The sequence below is a fragment of the Chlorocebus sabaeus genome, chromosome 16, assembly GCF_047675955.1.
Source record: "Chlorocebus sabaeus isolate Y175 chromosome 16, mChlSab1.0.hap1, whole genome shotgun sequence".
In the NCBI taxonomy this organism is placed as follows: Eukaryota; Metazoa; Chordata; class Mammalia; order Primates; family Cercopithecidae; genus Chlorocebus; species Chlorocebus sabaeus.
Genome location: NC_132919.1, coordinates 72,544,933 through 72,559,426, shown reverse-complemented (window position 1 = coordinate 72,559,426; position 14,494 = coordinate 72,544,933). Strand labels below are relative to the sequence as shown.

At 51.1% G+C, this 14,494-nt stretch overlaps 1 protein-coding gene across 1 annotated transcript; it reads right to left on the bottom strand.

Moving 5' to 3' along the window:
• Positions 1–4,584: 4,584 nt before the first annotated feature.
• ARL5C (ARF like GTPase 5C) lies at positions 4,585–14,249 on the bottom strand. Its single transcript, XM_073005441.1, is given in 9 exon segments — positions 4,585–4,703; positions 4,706–4,727; positions 5,253–5,344; positions 6,503–6,666; positions 9,312–9,329; positions 9,331–9,370; positions 9,942–9,996; positions 13,241–13,306; positions 14,139–14,249. Coding segments are annotated over 9 exon segments (687 nt in total).
• Between the last annotated feature and the right edge of the window lie 245 nt (positions 14,250–14,494).

Here is a 14,494-nt window from a genome sequence, read left to right as displayed (position 1 = left end):
GATCCTCCCGCCTCAGCCACCCAAAGTGCTGGGATTACAGGCATGAGCCACCGTGCCCGGCCTCAGGGGTCTCTTAATCTGCCCCCTAACACACACATTATTCCTACGGAGAGGCTGAGGGCTGAGGAGAGGGAGAGGGTTCCACTCCCTAATTCTGCAACATATCCAACATTTCCCTGACATCTCCAAGAAGGATGCATGTGGCCATGGTGAGGGGCAGCTTATTCCGCTGTGCTGTCTGCAGGAATCCAAGGTATGCAGTCCAATTCTCAGCAACGGGTTGGGAGAATGGTGTCAATCTCACTGTCCATAGCAGCCACTGCTCCCACCAGAGAACCATAAAAAAGTAATAAATAGCAACTTGATTTTCCACCCATGTTGACCATGCAAAACCCCAAAGTTTCTGATTGGCCTCAGACTGGAACATCAGTTAGCAACGGCCTGAGATTGCATCCACTGGAGTGCGGCAGGCAGCCTGCAGGGAGGGAGGTACAGGAGGGGTCAGCCTATCCCAAGAGAATGATGGCCTTCAAGTCCCCAGCCCTTTCCCAAAGCAGACTGGGTGCAGGAAGCAAAGTTACATCCAATCATTCAATTAACAGAGACAAATTGACTTGAGTACCTGCTGTGCATCAGGTACTGTGCAAGGCTCTGGAGTCACTGGTGAAAAGGCAGACATGCCCCTGAGGCTTACTATCTGATGGAAGAGATAGATACTAAATAAATGGTCAGACACATAATTCTATAATTACATACAGTGATAAAGGAAATATACAGAGGCCTCTGGATGCCTGAGAGTCGGGGAGGGCTTCTCTGAGGAAGGAGCCTGGAGACTCACCTTGCTCAGCCCCTTAGCTGTGTCTTTGGCCAAGGATTCTTCACGGTGATGTGTGCCAGAAAGAGGTTCCCTACGCGAGTTCCCCCATTAGACTGTAAACAACTCCGGCGCATGGATGGAGCCTTGGTCATCTCTGTATCATCCTCAGCCTCGGTCTGGCACCGCACAGGGAACACAGAGGGTACTTAGAAAATGCTGATTGGGCCAGGCGCAATGACTCACGCCTGTAATCCCAGCACTTTGGGAGGCGGAGGCGGGTGGATCACCTGAGGCCGGGAATTCGAGACCAGCCTGACCAACAGGGAGAAACCTCGTCTCTACTAGAAACACAAAAATCAGCTGGGCATGGTGGCGCATGCTACTTGGGAGGCTGGGGCAAGAGAATCGCTTGAACCCAGGAGACGGAGGTTGCAGTGAGCCGAGATCATGCTATTGCACTCCAGCCTGGGAAACAAGAGTGAAACTCCACACAATCAATCAATCAATCAATAAAGTGGCCTGGCGCAGTGGCTCACACCTGTAATCCCAGCACTTTGGGAGGCCGAGGCAGGCAGATCACGAGGTCAGGAGATCAAGACCATCCTGGATAACACGGGGAAACTCCGTCTCTACTAAAAATACAAAAAAAAAAAAAAAATTAGCCTGGCATGGTGGCAGGCGCCTGTAATCACAGCTACTCGGGAGGCTGAGGCAGAAGAATGGCGTGACCCCAGGAGGCGGAGCTTGCAGTGAGCCGAGATCGAGCCACTGCACTGTAGCCTGGCAGCCTGGGTGACAGAGCGAGACGCTGTCTCAAAAAAAAAAAAAAAATGTTGGCCGGCCGCGGTGGCTCACGCCCGTAATCCCAGCACTTTGGGAGGCCGAGGCAGGCAGATCACGAGGTCAGGAGATCGAGACCATCCTCCTGGCTAACACGGTGAAACCCCGTTTCTACTAAAAATACAAGAAATTAGCCGGGCGTGGTGGCGGGCGCCTGTAGTCCCAGTTACTCGGAGGCTGAGGCAGGAGAATGGCCTGAGCCCAGGAGGCGGAGCTTGCAGTGAGCCGAGATCGCGCCACTGCACTCCAGTCTGGGCGACAAAGCCAGACTCTGTCTCAAAAAAAAAGAATGCTGATTGAACTGACTGTGGGTTGTGGAAGAGGGTTCTCCTGACCCAGGGGGTGGCAAGGACACTGCCAGAAACGTGTGGTCCCTTGCCTAAAGTCTCCCCTTCTTCAGTAAAACACACCTGGGCCAGGCGTGGTAGCTCACTCCTGTAATTCCAACACTTTGGGAGGCCGAGGCAGGGGGATCGTTTGAACCCAGGTGTTTGAGACCAGCCATGGGCAACGTGGCAAAACCCTCTCTCTACAAAAATACAAAAATTAGCAGGGCATGGTGGTGTGCGCCTGTAGTCCTAACTAGGGAGGCTGAGGTAGGAGGATCGCTTGAGCCCAAGAAGTTGAAGCTGCAGTGAGCCATGTTTGCACAACTGTACTCCAGCCTGGGGGGGCGACAGAGTGAGACCCTGCCTCGAAAAAAAAAAAGAGATACCTGTGTACCCAGCCTGCTGTGATTCCACTTGACAAGTAAGAGGAAAGGGAAACTTTCCAGGCCTGATGTAAGGCCCTTTCTACGTGGCCCAGCTTCTTCAGATCCTCCAGGTGATTACTCAGTAGCTATCTGCTCAGTGTCCCTTGTCAGGTAACTTACCTAAAATTGCAGCATTCCCTCCACACACTTCCAGTCTCCCTTTTCTTTTTTTTGTTTTTGTGTTTGGAAATGGGGGTCTGGATATGTTGCCCAGGCTGGACTCCAGCTCCTGGCCCCAAGCCATCCTCCTGCCTCAGACTCTCCAGTAACTAGAATTACAGGCATGAACCACCATGCTGGCCTAATCTGTGTTTCACCTTATCATTTACCACTTTTTTTTTTTTTTTTTTTTTTTTTTCCAGACAGGATCTTGCTCTGTCACCCAGACTGGAGTGCAGCAACATGGTCAGAGCTCACTGCAGCCTGAAACTCCTGGGCTCGAGTGATTTTCCTGCCTCAACCTCATGAGTAGCTAGGAATACAGGTGTGTGCCACCACACCCAGCTTTTTTTTTTTTTTTTTTTTTTTTGTAAAGACAGAGTCTTGCTCTGTTGCCAAGGCTTTTCTCAAACTCCTTGCTCAAGTCATTTATCATTTTCTTTTTTTTTTTTAGATGGAGTTTCACTCTTGTTGCCCAGGCTGGAGTGCAACAGTACGATCTCGGCTCACTGCAACCTCTGCCTCTGGGGTTCAAGCGATTCTCCTGCCTCAGCCTCCTGAGTACCTGGGATTACAGGCATGCTCCACGACACCCAGCTAATTTTTGTACTTGTAGTAGAGATGGAGTTTCTCCATGTTGGTCAGGCTGGTCTCAAACTCCCGACCTCAGGTGATCTGCCCACCTCGGCCTCCCAAAATGCTGGGATTACAGGCATGAGCCACCGCGCCCAGCCATCATTTTCTAACTGACTATATATCTTTCCTGTTCACCATCTGCCTCCCCTACTGGAAAGTAAGCTCCATGAGGGCAGGGATTTTTGTCTGTTTTGCTCACTGCTGTTTCTCCAGTGCCTAGAACAGTACCCTGCACAAAGGAGGTGCTCAAGAAAGATTTGTGGACTGAATGGTGTCATTTACTCTACAGAAACTCTGGGAGGTATAATGAACCTCCTACTTACAGATAAGAAACTAAGCCGGGCATGGTGGCTCATGCCTGTAATCTCAGCACTTTGGGAGGCCGAGGTGGGCGGATCACGAGGTCAGGAGTTCAAGACCATCCTGGCTAAGATGGTGAAACCCTGTCTCTACTAAAAATACAAAAAATTTAGCCGGGTGTAGTGGCAGGCGCCTGTAGTCCCAGCTACTTGGGAGGCCGAGCCAGGAGATTGGCATGAACCCAGGAGGCAGAGCTTGCAGTGAGCCGAGATCACACCACTACACTCCAGCCTGGGCGACAGAGCAAGACTCCGTCTCAAAAAAAAAAAAAACCTGAAGGTCAGAGCAAGTCAATGATTTCTGCCTGGAAGGCTTGTTCCCCAGGTCTCCCTGTGGCTATCTCCTTCTCTTCATTCAGGTCTCAACTCAAAAGTTACCTCTTAGGAGAGGCCAGAACTGAATCAGACCTATCCCTCTCCCCTCCATCTCTGGTATCCAGTGGGATTCTTCACATCACTTCTCAGCACCTCAGATTATGGCGGCCAAGCATGGTGATTCATGCCTGTAATCCCAACACTTCGGGAGGTCGAGGCCGGTGGATCACCCACGGTCAAGAGTTCAAGACCAACCTGGCCAACATGGTGAAACCCCATCTTTACTAAAAATATAAAAATTAGCCAGGCGTGGTGGCGGGCGCCTGTAATCCCAGCTACTCAGGAGGCTGAGGCAGGAGAATTGCTTGAACGTGGAACGTGGGAGTCGGAGGTTTCAGTGAGCTGAGGCCGCACTCCAGCCTCGGCGACAAGAGCAAAACTCTGCCTCAAAAAAAAAAAAAAAAGATTATTGGGTTTAGGTGGTGGAGTGCTACCTCTTTCTCCACTAGAACAAGCCCCTGAGAGCAGGGATGCTGTCTGCTCGTGGCTTACCCACCACATCTCACCTGTGGGGAGATGCCCAATTGGCTTGGCCCAGGAGCCAACTGTGAGCCAGATTCTCACAGGAGAGAGGCAGAAGAAGGGTTCTGATGGTCAGTCATCCATTGGTTCAGCCAGGCCTGGAGATCCAGGTGGGGCAGCCACTAACCCTTCCCCGGTGAGGGTACAGGAGCACAGTGGCCTTTGCTGGTCCTGAGAGGAAGGAAATGGGAGATCTCCACCGTCCTCACAGAGTCCTTCACGTCCTGCTTATTGGCAAAATCAGGACTGAAGCATCCCGCAGAGCCTGTGGATAGAGGAGCCCAGCCCCAGTCAGCCTGCTAGGGCCCAGCCTTCCTTCCTACTGCCTCACAGGTGCTCTCTGGCTCCCTCTCCCGCTGTCCCAGCAACAGAGGCCCACGCCTGGATGAGGCAGAGATGGGGGCTCTGCCACAATGGTAGCAACCACATCAAATGACACCAGCAGCTCATGGAAAGCCTCTTTATGACAATCCCATAGGTGGGAATTAATGATCCTCCTCATTTTATACTTGGGGAAACTGAGAATTAGAGAGGTGAAGTCACTTGTACAAAGGCCCACAGTGAATGAAAAATGGAGTTAGAACTTGAACCAGCAACTCTGGCTTCTATAGTCAATTGCACTGAGGGTACTGACGCCCTTCATCAGGGACAAACCAGCCCTCCTCATGCTGCTGGTATAGAGACTCTCAGAAACTGGGACACCAGGAATTAATCTCAGAGAGGCTAAGTGACCAGCCTGAGGACACACAGTTGCTACCACTGGGCCCTCTCCCAACTGTAGGGGGCTTACCTCATGGGCCAGCATTTTATATAGCTCCTCTCAAGCAGTCAGCAGCCGATCCCGGTCCATGCTGTCAATCACAAGGATGACGAACTGGCAGGCTTTCTCTATGGTAAACATGTTTTCCCCCATCTCTGCACTGCCCAGACGCCAGGCTCAGAGAAATGAAACCATGCAGCCTCAAGATTTCACCACCCTGCTTCCATTATAATCGTCTTTGGCAGCTGGGATTACAGGCACGTGCCACCACACCTGGCTAATTTTTGTATTTTTAGTAGCGATGAGGTTTCGCCATGTTGGCCAGGATGGTCTCAAACTCCTGACCTCAGGTCACCTTCCTGCCTCGGCCTCCCAGAGTGCTAGGATTACAGGCGCGAGTCACCACACCTGGCCTGTAATTGTCTTTTCTATCCAGACATGGGAACAGCACACCTCTGGCTGTGTGGCAGAGGCTGAGGCTATGCTACATAAGCACTTGGTGTTCGTGACTCCATTTAGACCTCATCACAACCCTGTGGACTTGGTACTGTTAGTATCCCCATTTTACAAATGAAGAGACTGAGGCTCCGTGAGGCTACGTATCTTGCTCTTGACCACACAGCTGGTGAGTAGCAGTGCTGGAAATGGAACCCAACTCTGTCTCAGTCCAGGAATTAAACCACTGAATTCTACTCCTGCTGGAGTAAGAAGGTAAGGCCCTATAGACAAGGGGCCTACCCCATCCAGTGCATCAAACAAAGCTGCCAGCAGCTGCCAGGAAGTATTCAAACATGTTAATAGGCAGGCACTGCACTGTGTTGAGTATCTGACATACATACATTACATATTGGTTTGTTATTTAATTTTCACAACAACTCAGGGAGATCATTATATATATGTGTATATATAACTTTTGTTTTTTTGAGGCAGAATCTTGCTCTGTCACCCAGGCTGGAGTTTCAATGGCGTGATCTCGGCTGACTGCCACCTCTGCCTCCCAGGTTCAAGCAATTCTCCTGTCTCAGCCTCCCAAGTAGCTGGGATTACAGGCGCCTGCCACCACGCCCAGCTAATTTTTGTATTTTCAGTAGAGGTGGAGTTTTACCATGTTGGCCAGGCTGGTTTCGAACTTATGACCTCAGGTGATCCACCCGCCTCAGACTCCCAAAGTGCTGGGATTAGAGGCATGAGCCACAGCAACCCACCGATTATTATAATCTCTATTTCACAAGTTGGGGAACCAAGGCTCAGAGAGGTTACGTGACTGTCTGATATCATACAGCTGCCTTGGAGCCCTGGTGCCCTCCTCGCCTAGGTGTTGGTGATAAAGCTCAGAGCCTCCTGCCCCACTATGTCCCACACGAGGAAGTGGGTCTTCTGCAAAATGATCTCCTCCATGTTGCTGCCAATGGTGGAACACGTATGGACCACCTCATTGGTCAAGCTGGGGAGGCAGGAGAGGGCACCAAGAGCTCAGTCTAGCCTACTGCCAACTCTGGCCCCCAAATGCTCTACTCCCAAAGCAGGCTGAATCTAACTCAGAACAAGTCCGCCCAGGTTCACCAAGCACCTGCTGGGAGCCAGGCCCTGTGCTGGGCCCTGGGGAATGAAGACAGGAGTGAGACCAAGCCTTGTCCTGGCTTGGACCCCAGAGAAGGGAAACATCTTCAAGCAGGCTCCTCAAACTTTATATCTTTTTTTCTTTTTATAGAAACGGGGTCCCACTGTGTTGCCCAGGCTAATCTTGAACTCCTGGCCTTGGGCTCCTGTCAAGAGATCCTCCTGCCTTGGCCTCCCAAAATGCTGGGATTACAGGCATGAGCCACGGAGCCCAGCCTCCTCAAACTTTAACATGCAGTTGAATCACCTGAGAGTTTTGTCAAAATGCAGGTTCTGACCCAATGAGTCTGGGCTGGGGCCCAGGGTTTTGCATTTCTTTCTTTCTTTCTTTCTTTCTTTCTTTCTTTCTTTCTTTCTTTCTTTCTTTCTTTATTATTATTATTTTTTTTCTTTTTGAGACAGAGTCTCACTCTGTCGCCCATTCTGGAGTGTAGGCACAATCACGCCTCCCAGGTTCAAGCAATTCTTCCGCCTCAGTCTCCAGAGTGGTTGGGATCACAGGCGCACGCCCCTACGCCCAGCTAATTTTTGTATTTTTGTAGAAATGGGGTTTCGCCATGTTGGCTGGGTGAGTCTCGAACTCCTGACCTCAAGTGATCCGCCCACCTCGGCCTTCCAAAGTGCTGGGATTACAGGTGTAAGCCACCGCATCCGGCCACGGTTTTGCATTATTTCTTTCCTTCTTCTTCTTCTTTTTTTTTTTTTTTTTTTTTTTGAGATGGAATCTTGCTCTGTCGCCCAGGCTGGATTGCAGTGGCGTGATCTCGGCTCACAGCAAGCTCCACCTCCTGGGTTCATGCCATTCTCCTACCTCAGCCTCCCGAGCAGCTGGGACTGCAGGCGCCCGCCACCACCCCTGGTTAATTTTTTGTACTTTTTTTTTTTTTTTAGTAGAGACGGGATTTCACCGGGTTAGCCAGGATGGTCTCAATCTCCTGACCTCGTGATCCGCCTGCCTTTGCCTCCCAAAGTGCTGGGATTACAGGCGTGAGCCACCGCACCCGGCCCCCTTTTTTTCTTGAGATATAGTCTCTATCGCCCAGGCTGGAGTGCAGTGGCGCAATCTCAGCTCACTGCAACCTCCGCCTCCTGGGTTCAAGCAATTCTCCTACCTCAGCCTCCCAGAGTAGCTGGGATTACAGGCGCGTGCCTCTATGCCCAGCTAATTTTTTTTTTTTTTTTTGAGATGGAGTATCGCTCCCATTGCACAGGCTGGAGTGCAGTGGCGTGATCTCAGCTCACTGCAACCTCCACCTCCCGGGTTCAAGTGATTCTCCTTCCTCAGCCTCCAAAGTAGCTGTGATTACAGGCATGTGCCACCACGTCCGGCTAATTTTGTATTTTTAGTAGAGACAGGGTTTCACCATGTTGGCCAGGCTGGTCTCGAACTCCTGTCCTCGGGTGATCCTCCCGCCTTGGTCTCTCAAAATGTTAGGATTACAGGCGTGAGTCACCGTGCCCAGCCCTTTTTTAAAATTTTATTTATTTTTAATTTTCATTTTTAGTAGAGACGAGGTTTCACCTTGTTGGCCAGGCTGCTCTTGAACTCCTGATCTCAGGTGATCCGCCCGCCTCGGCCTCCCAAAGTGCTGTGATTACAGGTGTGAGCGACCCCGCCCAGCCACGGTTTTGCATTTCTAATAAGTTTTCAGGTGATGCCTATGTGACTGGTCTGTAGACCACACTTTGAGAAGCAAAAGTTTAGAAAAACAGACACAGTGAGGGACATCAGAGAGGTGCTTTGTTTAAAGTGACATAGAAAACATACACTTGCTTTTATATGTAAATAATGTTTCTGAAAAGTTACCGCAAAGTTACAATAGGAGGAAAACTAGGAGCTAGAGGCGAGAAGGAAACTTACTTTTCACTGTGTATTCCTCCATTGTTTGAAATTTTCCTTTATGCTTTTTAAAAATCATTTACATGTATTACTTTTTCATGGAAAAGCTTATCCTAGGTAAAGTACTTTGGAGGCTGTAAAATGGGAAAGGTGCCATCCAGAGAGCGAATATCGGGGAAAGCTGCGGTCGGTATTTACTCAGCCCCACCCATACGTGCCTGGCATGCTAGACCAGGAGCTACAGAGACTCAGTGAGCCTTTGGGTTTGAAGAAGGGAAAGAAAGTTAACTGACAGAGGAAACAGGGGTGAGAAAGGGGCGACCTGCCGCTAGAGGGAGCGAGGACCAGGAAGGCAGGTTGGGACACTTGGCAGGCCTGGAGCTGGGTTTGGCAGGGGCCCCGGGAAGATGGAGGAAAGCAGTGGGAGCTAGGGTTGCCCGTACGGTGCAGGATTTGAATGCCAGGCCGAGGAGCCGCAGTACTAGGAAGGTCCAAGCAGCGTTCTCAATCACTCCTCCGGGTACAGAGGAGCCCTGTAACCCAGGAAAGAGCTCTAGTGATTGGTCCCCATGCCTGTCAGTCTGGTGGGAGGCCCAGCCCTCTACCCTCACCGCCCGAAAGTCACTTACAACCGGTAGAGAATGGTGCTTTCCCGCATTGTCCAGTCCCATGATGATAACCTTCTACTCTGGAAGCATCCGAGGAAGGGCAGCGTCAGGGCCAAACCCGATGGCCAAGGGACTGTGTGCCCCCACCAGACCTCCCAGGAAGGAGATAGCGCTCCCCGCATGCTGGGGACCTCTGCCCACCTTAGCGTGTCTGCTTCCTACCCAGCCCTGACACCCGCCCCACTCCGGGACGGTGGAAAAGACAGCTGAGCCCCCACCTCCCTTCACATTCTAGAAGAGTCTGAAAGGCCCGGGGCGCCTGTGGGCTTGCCGCGAGACGGTGTCTGGAGAAAGAGCCGAACGCGAAGTCACAGTCGCAGGAAACCCGCAGCAGCCCCCATCCCCGCCGCTGGCGCCGTTTAGCGGGGAGAAAGGAGGCTTGCCCAGCCCTGCGTCCCGGGGCGCACCAAAGCGCGAGGATCCAAGAGGAGCAGGCAGGGACGGGGGCAGGGGAGGCCGCGCGGCAGTCGAGGAGCGCCCATATACGACCCTTGGAACCCGAGGTCCCCAGTGCGTCTGACCCCAGATCAGAGGAGTCCCAGAAGAGAGCGAGATCAAAGCGCTCGCTTGGATGCCCTGTGCGCCCCTTACCCTGGTTCCCGAAGATGCTCATTAACTTGGCGATCAGCTGTCCTATGGCACTTCCCTGGCCGGACAGGTGCAGAAGGGCTCAGCGGCCTCAGGAGCGGAGTCGGCCCTGGTGCTTGGAGCTCCGCTCCCCCGGGGAGGGTCTGGCAGGCTTTGCCTATGAAGTTAGGGAAGCCCCACGCGTCACCAACCTGACCTGGGAACCCTCTGGGATGCTGGCCCTTCGCGGGCGCTATGGACACCCCAGTAACTAAGAGCTGCCTGTCCAGGGCCCGAGAGGTGCAAGGAATATGGAAGTTTCAAGCTCCAGTTCTCCCCCTTGCCCTGCGAAAACTCCACAGTTATCTGGGTGGGATGCACCACCGCAAATCAGCGGAGACTCGCAATGCGCCCGGAACCGGATCCCAGCTCTCCCTTCTCTGAGTGCCATGTCTAGGGCACTAGACTGAAGCAAAACCCCAGGCGACCCACTTTCTGTACCTACCAGCTGTGTAGTACAGACAGGGCTCACCGATCCTCTCTGAGCTGGGAGAATATTCCAACCCTCCACAGATCTTCAGTCGGTTCACTAGCGTGGGTCTTGGGGGCCCACTCAAAGTGTGTTCTCCTGGGGAAAGGCAGGGTTTCCCCTTGGTGGTTGGCAACTTCTAGGATAAATCAGTGCTCCTGCAATTCACTGACAAACCCACTGCTCAGGCACAGCTTCCTGATCCCCGGAAGTGGGCACCTGAAGACAAGGATGGAGCATGAAGAGAGATCCTCCAGCTGGAGACCCTGCAGAGAGGCCCCAGATACCTGGCAGAGGAGTACATGAGCCAATAGAGAACCAGGAGGCCAGATCTGAGGAGGGTATGGAAGGGGGAGCTTTCTGTTGTTGCTTGTGAATTTCTTCCTTTGCTTAAGCTGGGGGGGGGGGGGGGGAATAATAATAAATAAATAAATAAATAAATAAACAAACAAACAGATAACAAAAGGAGAAGTCTAAAAGGCAACGCGCCCTCAGGCTGCGGAGGTGGTTAGCAGGAGATCCAGCCAACACACCAGGAAGCCAGCTCCTTCCACCCCACTGCACTGCCCTCCTACAGCCTCCACTAAGGTAACGACCCTCCATTAAGGTAACAACTCTAACTGGTCTCCCTGTCTCTAGCTCTCCTTTCCCAGGGCATCCTCTCTATGGCCCTATCAACCTTCCTAAAGCACAGCTCAGGGTCTGTAACTCCCCCAGCTCATAAACCTTCAATGGCTCCCTATTGCTCACTGGATTCAGATCAGTCTCCACTTGACTGATCTGACATTCAAGAGCCTCCACAAACAGACCGCACCTGCCTTGGCAGGTTTATCTCCCAGGCTCTGCATCTACTGATTCCTGCCTACACATGCCCAGCTCTTTCTGACTGTACCTTTGCTCCTGCATTTCCTCCTTGAGTGCCTTTCACCTTCTCAGAAAAGAGAATGCCTGAGACCTTTTAGCTCCCCTGCCATAAAAGCCACCTGCTTCCTCAGCCCTCACTTGGTTCTCCAGCTACATGGGGCTTTTCCCTACACTGGGATTATAGACCAGCAAGTCTGTTTCCTCCCATCAACTGTGAGTCCGAGGGTGGGGTTCATATCTTGTTAACCATCGTATGACACCCGCACTCCCTGCCTGGTCCGGAGCCCGGCACACAGGAGGAATGTGTTGCTATCAGACTGATGTAGAATGAGTTAAGCTACAGCCTGAGAAATGGCACTTGGAATATTGAAAAAGGAATGGGAACACAAGTTTAAGAGGATTGAGGAAGGCTGGGAAGTTTACAGGAAGAAGGAAAATAGCTCACTAAATACAGACTTTCATCCCACCCAACTTGGTGCCCAGAGTTAGAAGGATAGAGTTGACTGCCAGAGCCCATCTGGGCTGATTGCATTTCAGCCTTAGCAGAGAAGGAGCCAAGTCTGGGGCTGGGGGCTGGGGCACCGAGGGTGCTGAGGGAAGCAGCAGTGTCTTAAGCATTTTACCATCTGTTTCCTGGGGATTGGGGGGAGGAACCTCTTAGTGCATGCTGCCCTCCCCACCTCCTCTTTGCAGAACTGAAAGTAATACTCTGCAAGCTGGAATCACTTCAGTAAACAGACAAAGACAGGGGATCTCTCTGAGCATACTCTGGCTCGGGAAGTTGCCTGATTAAAAAAATATATAGTTAAAAGAGAAAAGAAGAAAAAGAAAAGAAAAAAACAGACAAGAAGATCTGCCTTCACTTTGAGGCCCAGGACCCGGATCTTAAGAAGCATTCATTCATTTATTCATTAATTTGACAAATATGAGCCAGGAAACACATGAAGTAGACAAAACAGACCCAGTGCGGGTCTTCATGTTTTTGTTTTGTTTTGTTTTTTTGAGACAGAATCTTGCTCTGTCACCCAGGCTGGAGTCCAGTGGCGGGATCACGGCTCACTGCAGCCTCAGTCTCCCAGGCTCAAGCGATCCTCCCACCTCAGCTTCCGGAGTAGCTGGGACTAGAGGTGAAAGCCACCACTCCCAGCTTTTTTTTTTTTTTTTTTTTTCTGTAGAGACGGGCTTCACCATTGGTCTCCAACTCCTGGACTCAGTCTCCCTCAGCCTCCCAAAGTGCTGGGATTACAGGCATGAGCCACTGCTCCCATTCCCAGTCTGTGTCTTTATGGAGCTTGTGATGTAGAGGGAGAGACAGATACACACACACACACACACATACACCCCTCTGAAAGACAGTAGGAAGGCCTGATTTAGAAGTAAAGCAAGGCACCCTTCTTCGAATAAAATGAGAGGTGAAGCCAGCTGGACTTCCTGGGTCGAGTGGGGACTTGGAGAACTTTTCTGTCTTACAAGAGGATTGTAAAATGCACCAATCAGCCCTCTGTAGCTAGCAAGAAGATTGTAAAATGCACCAATTAGCACTCTGCAAAAACGCACCAATCAGTGCTCTATGGCTAGCAAGAGGATTGTAAAATGCACCATTCAGTGCTCTGTAAAATGCACCAATCAGCGCTCTGGAAAATGCACCAATCAGCACTCTGTAAAATGCACCAATCAGCAGGATCCTAAAAGTAGCCAATCGAAGGGAGGATTGAAAAAAGCACACTCTGATAGGACAGAAACAGAACATGGGCAGGGCCAATAAGGGAATAAACTCTGGCCACCTCCCCGCCAGCAGTGGCAACGCACTAGGGTGCGGTTCCACGCTATGGAAGCTTTAGTTCTATTGCATTCCTTGGCTCTTCACAATAAATCTTGCTGCTGCTCAGTCTTTGGGTCTGTGCCATCTTTAAGAGCTGTTAACACGCACCGGGAAGGTCCGAAGCTCCATTCTTGAAGTCAGCGAGACCAGGAACCCCACCAGCAGAAACCAACTCTGGACACAAAAAGGTTACTGGAGCTAAGACAAAATTTTTCTCCAAGATACAAGGGACAGCCCCTTGTCCCTGGACCATGGTGGCCTCAGCTTAGTTCTCTTTAGTGTAGAAAAGTGGAAACCTTAAGCCACACCTAGGACCTGGGCCTCTCCCACATCATCTTATTCTGGGACAGAATCCACTGCAAAAACAGGAGTAGCTAGTCAGGGAAGGAAACGAAGGGTCCCAGGTAGCAGGAGTCCCCAGTCCCTCGGTTCCTGCAGGGTCTCAGCTGACTTCATGGTTGTCGAAATCCTCACACATGGACAACTACTGACTTGCTGATGGTGTAGCCAGCGTTAGTTGAGAGCATCTGATTACCAAGAAACAAGAATCTCACTATCTCCAAGCCAGCTAGAAATGCCCTTCCTGCAAGTTCCAGGCAAATGCAATTTTTTTTTTTTTTTTTTTTTTTTTTTTTTTTGAGACAGAGTCTCACTCCATCGCCCAGGCTGTAGTGCAGTGGCTCAATCTCAGCTCACTGCAACCTCTCCCTCCTGGGTTCAAGTGATTCTCCTGCCTCTGCCTCCCAAGTAGCTGGTATTACAGGCGCCCACCACCACACCCGGCTAATTTTTGTATTTTTAGTAGAGATGGGGTTTCACCATGTTGGCCAGGCTGGTCTCGAACTCCTGATCTCAAGTGATCCACCCACCTCGACCTCCCAAAGTGCTGGGATTACAGGTGTGAGCCACCGCGCCCAACCTGCAAATGCAATTTCAGGCAGAAGGCACATGGGGCACAAACACACTCAGACACCTGCTTCCTCCTTCCCAAACCCCCAGCCCCGACCCTTGCAGAAGCTGATGCATCCTGGGGCAAAGGAATTAGCACTGAACTTGGGGGGTCAAAGGCACCACTGAACTTGACATCCATATATCTGAGTTCAAATCCTTGCCCCATGGTTGTGTAACTGTGGTCAAATAGTTTTTAACCTCTATGAACTTTGTAAACTGGAGTTAATAATACCTGACCTTGATTCAAAACATCAGACTCCACTTCAGACCTCTCTGTGGAGCTCCAGACCATATACCCAGCTGTCTTTTCCTCTTCTCTCTCTCTCTCTTTTTTTTTTTTTTTTTTTTTTTTTTTGGTGATAGAATCTCGCTCTGTCACCCAGGCTGAAGTGCAGTGGCACGTTGGTTCAT